The sequence below is a fragment of the Ahaetulla prasina genome, chromosome 5 (assembly GCF_028640845.1).
Source record: "Ahaetulla prasina isolate Xishuangbanna chromosome 5, ASM2864084v1, whole genome shotgun sequence".
In the NCBI taxonomy this organism is placed as follows: domain Eukaryota; kingdom Metazoa; phylum Chordata; class Lepidosauria; order Squamata; family Colubridae; genus Ahaetulla; species Ahaetulla prasina.
In genome coordinates this window covers 29,427,483-29,437,106 of record NC_080543.1, presented here as the reverse complement: position 1 = coordinate 29,437,106, position 9,624 = coordinate 29,427,483, and the positions used below count along the sequence as shown (strand labels likewise).

The window sequence follows — 9,624 nt, the reverse complement described above, 5'->3', positions numbered from 1 at the left end:
GCTCTGCGCCGCCGCGAGAGCCACCCAAAGGCCAGAAGAAAGGTCATTCCATCGGAGTAATGGGCGAAGGCTCCTTCCTCTCCGCCTTACCCATGCTGTGCGAGCCCGGCTGGGCTGCAACCCCGCCGCCGCTCCTTCCTCAGCCTCCCGGGGCTCGCTCTAGCAGCCGCCAAGCTCAGGCCGGACTCGGCAGCTCCCCATCAGCACTCGCCGCGGCGCGATTCGGGCAGGAGGAGTCGGGCTCGCTCTGTGGCGGTGGCGGGGAAGCCCTGGCGGTGCAGTCCTTCTCGGCTGAACTGATTCCATCAATAGGCATGCAACAATCTCCAGCTCGAACTTTGGTCTAAATTTCTGGACTCTCCAGCACTCCAGCAAGATTGTCCTTATCCTTTACATTGAGGGTTTGCTATATATAGTGAGAGGGGAAGTATACAAGCAGCACCCATTCTGTTCTTATGGCCCAATTCTCAAATGTGATCCTTAGATTCTCCTTATCAGGGCAGAAAAGGTTCCTGATAAGATTGAAATGAATCCCTATAGATCACAGGTAGTCTCCATTCTGTTTTTCCCACTCCATGTACACGCTGTGCTGAAACGGGCATATAGCCAGGTCAAACTAACAGTACTGCCAGATTTGAGGGCAGTGAGAAAAGAAAACTATTCTTATGAATTGACCAAAACAAAAAGATACTTTTCAAGACTGAACTGTCATCTCAAACAACTGTTCTTGAATAAATTTGCTAATCTTCAAATTTCAACCATAGTAAATGGCGGACAAAAAAAATGTAAGCAGATGTTAGTGCTAGAATTTATTTATTTATTTATTTATTCATTCATATTTTTATACCACCCTTCTCCGAAGACTCAGAGCGGTGTACAGCCAATAAAACAACAGAAATCCCAAACAAATTAAAATACTATAACAAGTTTAAAATCTGATTCAACCGCTGTATACCGTATATACTCGAGTATAAGCCGAGTTTTTCAGCACGTTTTTTGTGCTGAAAAACGTCCCCTCGGCTTATACTCGAGTCTACGTCTTCGGGAACCCCGCACAGGAGGGGGTACCGAACGGACTCCCATGGGAGGGACGGGGAGCGGGCCCGCCGAGGTCTCGCGGGATTTGTCGCCCCCAGGCCGGCCCCCATTCCCGTGTCTGGTGGGCGGACGGCGCAAACTTGGCGGACTGTGCATTGGCGCGGGGAAGCCCTGGTGGTGCAGTGAGAGGGCTGGGCAGGGGAGCCGCCAGCCTTCTCGGCTGAGGAGGAGGTTTCCCGACCGCGCGAGCTTCGCCGCGAGAGCCACCCAAAGGCCAGAAGAAAGGTCATTCCATCGGAGTAATGGGCGAAGGCTCCTTCCTCTCCCTTACCCATGCTGTGCGAGCCCGGCTGGGCTGCAACCCCGCCCGCCGCTCCTTCCTCAGCCTCCCGGGCTCGCGCTCTAGCAGCCGCCAAGCTCAGGCCGGACTCGGCAGCTCCCATCAGCACTCGCGGGCGCGATTCGGGCAGGAGGTCGGGCTCGCTCTGTGGCGGTGGCGGGAAGCCCTGGCGGTGCAGTCCTTCTCGGCTGAGGAGGAGGAGGTTTCCCCTCTTCTCTCTCCGTTGCGCCTGAACATCTGCCTAGCAACAATGGCGACAGGAGAACCTTTTTCTACTGGTTGAGCTTGGCCAATCGCGGCTTGCTCTGAGTTGCTGCATTGTTTGTTCACCGGGCGTCTCAATTTGCAGCGGGCAGCGAGTTTGAGGTCAGGCGGGATGGCGCTGCGCTCTGCGCGCGCGAGAGCCACCCAAGGCCAGAAGAAAGGTCATTCCGCCGGGTAATGGGCGAAGGCTCCTGGGGCCTGCTCCATCCTCGATGGAATGACCTCTTCTGGCCTGAGGCTCTGGCGGACATCATCGCTCCGCTTCTGGTGGCGCGGTGAACAAAGCTGGCAACAAGCAAGCGGCTCAACCAGTAGAAAAAGGTTCTCCCGTGTCGTGTATTGAGCAGATGTTCAGAAGAGAAGCTCCTCCTCAGCCGAGAAGGACTGCACCGCCACTCCAGCTGCATAGCCTGGCGGGAGTTACTGCAGCTCACCGGCTCCGCCCCAACTGGTGGTGTTGGGGCAGCAGCTGCCGCTTTCTAGCAAAAAGGTCGCTCGCCCAAAACTCCTCGCCTTCTCCTGGGAAGGGCTGGATGGCTAGCCGGGAAGGGTTGAATAAGCAAGCCAACCTCCCTCCCTCCCTCCCTCCTCTCCCCCGCAAGCGAAAGAGCGTTTTCCCGTTGGAAGAGAGAGAGAGAGAAAGGAGGGGCCGTTCCTCCCCTTCTTTCATTCTTTCTTCTCCCTCCGTGCTTCACCGTGCTGGGCGACCTGGAGCAGCTGCTCTTCAGCCAGATGCTCGGTGAGTCAGCCCGTCCCCTTCCTTCCGTGGGGGTCTGCCTTGCTGGTGAAGGTTATTGGGGCTTTTGAGCAAGGGAGGAGGAACGCGAGCACCGCCTTTCGCGCTGGCATTCCGGGATTTCCCTTTGTTTAGAGCTGGGAATCCTCCTTCCCCCTTTTGCACTCCCTCCCTCCCTCCCTCCCTCCTCTCCCCCGCAAGCGAAAGAGCGTTTTCCCGTTGGAAGAGAGAGAGAGAGAGAGAAAGGAGGGGCCGTTCCTCCCCTTCTTTCATTCTTTCTTCTCCCTCCGTGCTTCACCGTGCTGGGCGACCTGGAGCAGCTGCTCTTCAGCCAGATGCTCGGTGAGTCAGCCCGTCCCCTTCCTTCCCGTGGGGGTCTGCCTTGCTGGTGAAGGTTATTGGGGCTTTTGAGCAAGGGAGGAGGAACGCGAGCACCGCCTTTCGCGCTGGCATTCCGGGATTTCCCTTTGTTTAGAGCTGGGAATCCTCCTTCCCCCTTTTGCACTCCCTCCCTCCCTCCCTCTCTCTCTCTCTCTCTCTCACACACACACACACACACACAGACTTCTAAAGTCGATTGGCACAATGCTAAGCAAACACAGCAGTGGGTCAAGGGTGAAGGGCTAGGAACCTGGCAGGTGAAAGGTTGAGCGACATGAAAGGCAAAGACCACAATTGTTTTAAGAAAGAAGCTTTAGCAGGAGGGGGATGGGAGGGTGTTTTAAGTTTTGGCAAACAGCCAGGCCAACTGTATTGGAGAAGGTCACACAACTGGCCTTAACATTTTAGCTGCTGTCTTTTTCCTCACACTTGGGTTTAATGATATTAGAGATCCTTATTGCCCTGCCAAAAAAAAAAAAAAAAGAGCCACCCCAACGTCTATGAAAATTAACCTTCTCTGCCAAGAGACACTGTGCAGGGTATTTTCACTATTGGTGTGCATACAGGCTTAGATTTGTGCTGGGTTCTTAGTGCTTAGAGCACTGACCTTCAGAGGCACCCTGGTCCCTTGGAAGCTAAAGGAGGACTCATTTTCATGCTTGCAGTTGTATTGTCAATTTCTGTGAGACAATGTTGTTGAAGTAACTCACTCACTCATTCATTCATTCATTCATTCATTCCTTGTGTGTCCAATCACACTTAGCCAATAAAAATTCTATTCTATTCTATTCTATTCATTCATTCATTCATTTTATTTTGTCAAATACATATTAAATAATTATATAAATATAAGCATGAATTGAATACATAAAAGGAATACAACTAAAGGGAACATTAGGACAGGGACGGTAGGCACGCTGGTGCTCTTATGCACGCCTTACAGACCTCTTAGGAATGGGGTGAGGTCAATACTAGATAGTCTTTGGTTAAGGCTTTGGGGATTTTGGGAAGAGACCAGAGTCAGGTAGCACATTCCAGGCATTAACAACTCTGTTACTGAAGTCACATTTTCTGCAATCTAGATTGGAGAGGTTCACTTTTAAGTTTGAATCTATTGTGTTCTCGTGTATTGTTGTGGTTGAAGCTGAAGTAGTCATTGATAGGAAGTACATTGTAGCAGATAATTTTATGAGCTATGCTCAGGTCATACCAAAGGTGGCGTAGTTCTAAATTTTCTAAAGCTGGGAATCCTCCTTCCCCCTTTTGCACTTTTATTGTTTTTCGTTCAAATAAATATTCATGTTATTTTACTTGGCTCTATCTTTATTTTTTACATTGACCAGTAGCTGCCTCATTTCCCACCCTCGGCTTATACTCGAGTCAATAGTTTTTCCCAGTTTTTGTGGTAAAATTAGGTGCCTCGGCTTATATTCGGATCGGCTTATACTCGAGTATATACGGTACTTAAAATATTAGCTAAAATTTTTCAGAAACTAAAACCCTATTAAAAACCCGCTAAACCCCCCCATGTTAAAATCAATCAGGCCAGCCCTGCTTGGTGAAAAAAGAAAGTCTTGAGCTCGCATTTAAATAATTGGTAGATAATGTGAGCAGGTTATTAATAAAGAATTGGATTAAAAATTATTGTGATAGTGACAAAACACAAGACCTTTGCTTTAATGAGCTGGTGTCCATTAAAGCAGCGATCTTAAATTTGGGATTTTGCACGTGACCTTTTATGCATTTTATACGTAATAAATTGGGATAGGATTGTATCTATGTGCAGTAGCACATACATTTTGTCTATTAAATCCAAAATTTTAAAGGTCCATTAAGTATTTTACTGTGGTAATTTGAAAAAAGAATGAAGAATAAGAAGCTAAGTAGATAGGCAAGAACTGTAGTTTGAACCAACGGAATAGAATAGAGGTGAATGTGTTTGAGTATTGCACAGTAAGGAACAATGCAAAAAAGGTGAAAATGGAAAGTGAAGTAAAGCAAAACTAAGGTTGAGCTCCACATTTTGTGGATAGTTCAGATGATAATTTCAGCTGTTTGATTCAGAATATTTCCATGTAACATTTCATTGATAAAAGCTAATGGAAGAAAAATGCAACCACTGGAACAAGAGGCCAATACCACATTAGGAGTTGTGAAGGTAATCTTCAAACATCCAGATAACCACAATATTTTTTTATTTCTTTATTTGTATCACATGGGTAGTATTTATTTTAAAAAGCCTTACTTGTCACAATCAAAGTGTTTCTTGGTAGTTTACAGTAAATAGAAAACAAGGATTAAAATTTACAAGGCCAGGTTAAAACCAATCTCAATAATCACTATACGTTTCTGACACAAGACGATTACAAAAATAAACTAAAAACCAAGATCCAGATAGCATTCAGTGTAAATTTAATAAACTGACCTCCAAAATACGGTTTTTAACATTTTGTGGAAAGCCAGCAAGGAGAGGCTTAACCCGATCTCCATCAGGAGGCTGTTTTGCTGGTGCTATAACAAAAAGCAGCACTTTCTAGATTCTGCACACATACACGATGTCTTTTCAGAAACGTGCCATGCCATTTCTCCCTGGATATTCTAATACATTAGTCTGATGCTGATTGAAGTAGGTGGTGCTGGAGGTATTTAACTGCCAAGACAGTAGCTTTATAAGTCAAAATCAGCACCATAAATTCCATCTAGAAAGCAACTGATAGCCAATACAGGGCCAGCAGAACTAGTAGTACCTGCTCCCAGCCGTGACAGCAAGGAAACATGCAGCCTGCTGCTTTATGGTCCACTTGCAGTTTCCAGGTAACTTCTAAAGCCCATGTGAAGCACATTGTGGCAGTCTTTTCAGATGGTAATGAGAGCATGAGTTACTTCAGCCAGGTTCTACGGTTTCTACCTACAGTTCAAGCAAAAAATGCGTATCCAGAATGACTCACATACTGCAGACATGCTCTTTCATGAGTAGTGCCTGCCTATCAAAAAATGGTGGCAAAGGAGGATCCTGATGTACAAACTGCTACTGTAATTTCACTAGTCTTCCAACTTCAGCCTGTTCTCTTCCATCCAGATGCTTCGAGACTCCAAGTATTGGGAAAGGACATTGATAGTATCTCCCTTATAGCCTGAGATAGTGATGTACAGATTTGGGTATCATCAGCCTACAAGGAATAAGATATCCTGAGCTGTCACATTAACAAATGGAGGAAGGAACGGACCCCTTGCATCCCATGTGTTGGCCCACTGAGCTGATTTTTGCTTCCCACATCACAGTCTGAAATGACTCACTGAGGAAGCAACGTTACAAAACTACCCCCAATTCCCAACCAATCGAGATGGTCCAAGAGGATATTATTATCAATGGTATTAAAAAAACCACCAAAAGATCCAACAGGGTCAAAAGAGATACACTCTTAAGTCCTGACACAGGTTATCCTAGAGGTGACCAATGCTATCTCTGTTCTGTCCCCAAGCCTGAACTGTGCTGGAAAAGGGTTCAGATAATTTGCTTTGCGCAGGATACTGTGAAACTGTCAGCCACTACCATATCACAATCTCCCTACCACCACTACACATACAAAGGGGTATGTACACACAATGGTAGTTGTTTAAAATCCCTGAATTGAAAGATAGATTCTTCAGAAAGGAGTATACCATGGTTCCTGGAAGCTTGGTCTCCTAGGAAGAAACGTGCAATCTCCTGGCTCAAAGTATGATATTAAAGAAACAGCTGAATTGGACTACAACTTCCTAACAATTACCATCCTGCTGAAGGTGACAAGAACTTTGGAGTCCAACAACATCTGGAAAGTTTTGGTTCTTCACTCCTGCAGTTTGAAATATTTTGACGAGATAGGCACTTATGGGTTCACACTGCCATCTAAACCTTAATATGATTTGTCTTGCTTTGATTTCTGATAATTGTCTGTACGCCATGATTTATAGTCAGTGGGTAGCTTGGTCCCTTCATCATATGTAGCCTCCTAAAACTTTATTTTGCTTTCCCTACTGCTGAATTTCGGTTTACATCATTTTTGAGATGAGCAACCCAAACACCAATTTATTGGTGGAGTAGGTTTACCACAACTTTTAAAAATGTACCCACCAAAGAAATAACAGTTTGGCACATTGTGTTGCAGCCAAGTAAAAAGTAAAGGTAAAGGTTCCCCTCGCACATATGTGGTAGTCATTGCCGACTCTAGGGGGCGGTGCTCATCTCCGTTTCAAAGCCGAAGAGCCAGCGCTGTCCGAAGACATCTCCGTGGTCATGTGGCTGGCATGACTCAACGTCAAAGGCGCATGGAACGCTGTTACCTTTCCACCAAAGGTGGTCCCTATTTTTTCTACTTGCATTTTTTACATGCTTTCAAAACTGCTAGGTTGGCAGAAGCTGGGACAAGTAATGGGAGCTCACCCTGTTACACGACAGCACTAGGGATTTGAACCGCCGAGCTGCCGACCTTTCGATCGACAAGCTCAACGTAAAATTTGTTTAGTTTTAGTCTCTACACTCTAGCTTAGTACTGTATGTTACAACCTATGTCGGTGGTTTAGAAAACCATGCTTATCTTTCATTAAATGTGAACCCAACCAACTGTGCCTAATTCAGTAAAAAACAATTGAGCAAACCATGGTTTAGCATGTGTGAAACAAGTTTGTAAAATTATTAGGTTTAACAGGGAGAAAATTCTCTATGAATTGTATAAATGTCAGTTATGAGATTAACAAGTTACTGAAGTGTTTTAGTCTATTACTGCTCTGTTGCTCCTTGATAATTAGCACTGAATATGTCTACTCCAAGGACAGACAAGTCAGGTTTCTCACAGTTTCCTGGGAAATTGTCAATTTCATAATAGTCGATGGCATGATAAATGCTTGGTCCCCTGTGTTTAATCCATCTGTTTGAAAGCTTGGATCTCTCATACTTCATCCTAAAAAAAAACAAAAGGAAATTGCAGGTAGAAAAACAACACACTGAAAATGCATCCATTCATTTGTCAATCTCAACTTCTTACCGCCTGCTTGAAGCTTGTGAGTAAAGCCTCTTGTTAATTTCTTCTTCAATATCCTCATCAGTAACAGTAATTTGTGACGAGTGTGGGTTACAAGCAGCCTTCTGATGAAAGTATAAAGACAGCTAGTGTTAGCCTTGTCACCACAATCAGAATCGCTGCTGTCATAATATGCATTACAGAACTCTTGAAACACTGTTCAGCAAATTATTTCACATGACAAAAGATGAAAACAAGGATAGAAAACATTCTAATTTTCTAATATTTATTTATTTATTTATTTATTTATTTATCAAATTTATATACCGCCCTATCTCCCGAAGGACTCAGGGCGGTGTACAGGCATTTAAAACACATAAATACAATGTAAGAAATATAAAAACAGTTAAAAAACTTATTCTAAACGCCTATTAATTTAAAATTAAAAATATAAAATAAAAGCCAATTTAAAAACCAGTAATTTAAAATTTAAAATTTAGCTCAGCCCTGCACAATTAAATAAATGTGTTTTAAGCCCAGCGGAAGGTCCGAGGTCCGAAGCTGGCGAAGACCGGGGTAGTTCATTCCAGAGGGTGGGGGCCCCACAGAAGGCCCTTCCCCTGGGCGTCGCCAGACGACATTGCCGCGCTGGCGGCACCCTGAGGAGACCCTCTCTGTGAGAGCGCACGGGTCGGTGAGAGATATTCGGTAGCAGTAGGCGGTCCCGTAGGTAACCCGGCCCAATGCCATGGAGCGCTTTAAAGGTGGTCACCAGCACCTTGAAGCGCACCCGGAAAGCCACAGGTAGCCAGTGCAGGCTCGCAGGATGGTGTTATACGGGAGCCACGGGGCTCCATCTATCCCCCGCGCAGCCGCATTCTGGACTAACTGCAGCCTCCGGATGCCCTTCAAGGGGAGCCCCATGTAGAGAGCATTGCAGTAATCCAGGCGCGACGTCACTATAATTGCTATATAGCTATATTGCTATATTGCTATATAGTTATACTGATCCCTAGGTTCTATTTCTATATATACAGTCGTTGTTACAAAAATATGCACAGGTAGTTGTTTCAGCAGGATACACATGGTATCTTATTATTAGGATTACTTACTTAATTTCAGGAGAATTTGTGTATTATTTATTATTCATATGCTGCTGAAAGGTTACACTTAACATCTGTTGACTGTATAGATAATCCTCAAATTACAACCACAATTGAGCCCAACATTTCTATTGCTAAGTGAGACAGTTAAGTGAATTCTGCCCCATTGTATGACCATTCTTGCCACAGTTGTTAAGTGAATCACTGTGATTGTTTAGTAACACAGTTATTAAGTGAATCTGGCTTCCTCATTGATTTTGCTTGCCAGGTCACAAAAGTTGATCCCATGACTCTGGGACACTGCAACCATCGTAAATATGAACCAGTTGCCAAGCATCCGAATTTTGATCATGTGATCATGTGGATGCTGCAACAGCCACATGAAAAACAATCCTAAATCACTTTTTTCAGTGCTGTTGTAATGTTAAATTGTCACCTAATAAATTGTTGTAAGTCAAGGACTATATATAGATGATTCAGGGTCTGTATGATAGTGAGTGCTATCATTGGTTTCAAGCATGATTTATAACCTATAACTTTGCTAATCATTTATCTTAAGAACTAGAAGAAACATTGCTATTATTCCCAAAGTGGCTTCTTTCAATATGCACTATAAAGATTTACTAGAAATTGAAATTTGAAGTTGAAGTTGAAACTCAGCCTCATAATAAAATTCTATAAGGTAAAGGTAAAGGTTCCCCTCACACATATGTGCTAGTCGTTCCCGACTCCAGGGGGCGGTGCTCATCTCATTTCAAAGCC

General features: G+C 44.7%; 1 protein-coding gene across 4 annotated transcripts in view; it reads right to left on the bottom strand.

Annotated features, from left to right (window-relative positions):
• Positions 1 to 4,289: 4,289 nt before the first annotated feature.
• The window catches only part of LOC131200078 (WD repeat-containing protein 64-like), a 52,201-nt gene continuing 46,866 nt past the window's right edge, over positions 4,290 to 9,624 (bottom strand). For 2 of the 4 annotated variants that reach the window (XM_058186443.1, XM_058186445.1), the window contains exons 29-30: positions 7,784 to 7,884; positions 4,290 to 7,699 (exon numbers count right to left, since the gene is read on the bottom strand). In XM_058186443.1, coding sequence (XP_058042426.1) covers positions 7,519 to 7,699; positions 7,784 to 7,884 — 282 coding nt within the window. In that variant the 3' untranslated portion in view covers positions 4,290 to 7,518. Of the gene's footprint in view, positions 7,700 to 7,783; positions 7,885 to 9,624 lie in introns of those variants that run through there. The other 2 variants (XM_058186446.1, XM_058186447.1) reach the window with 2 other exon arrangements.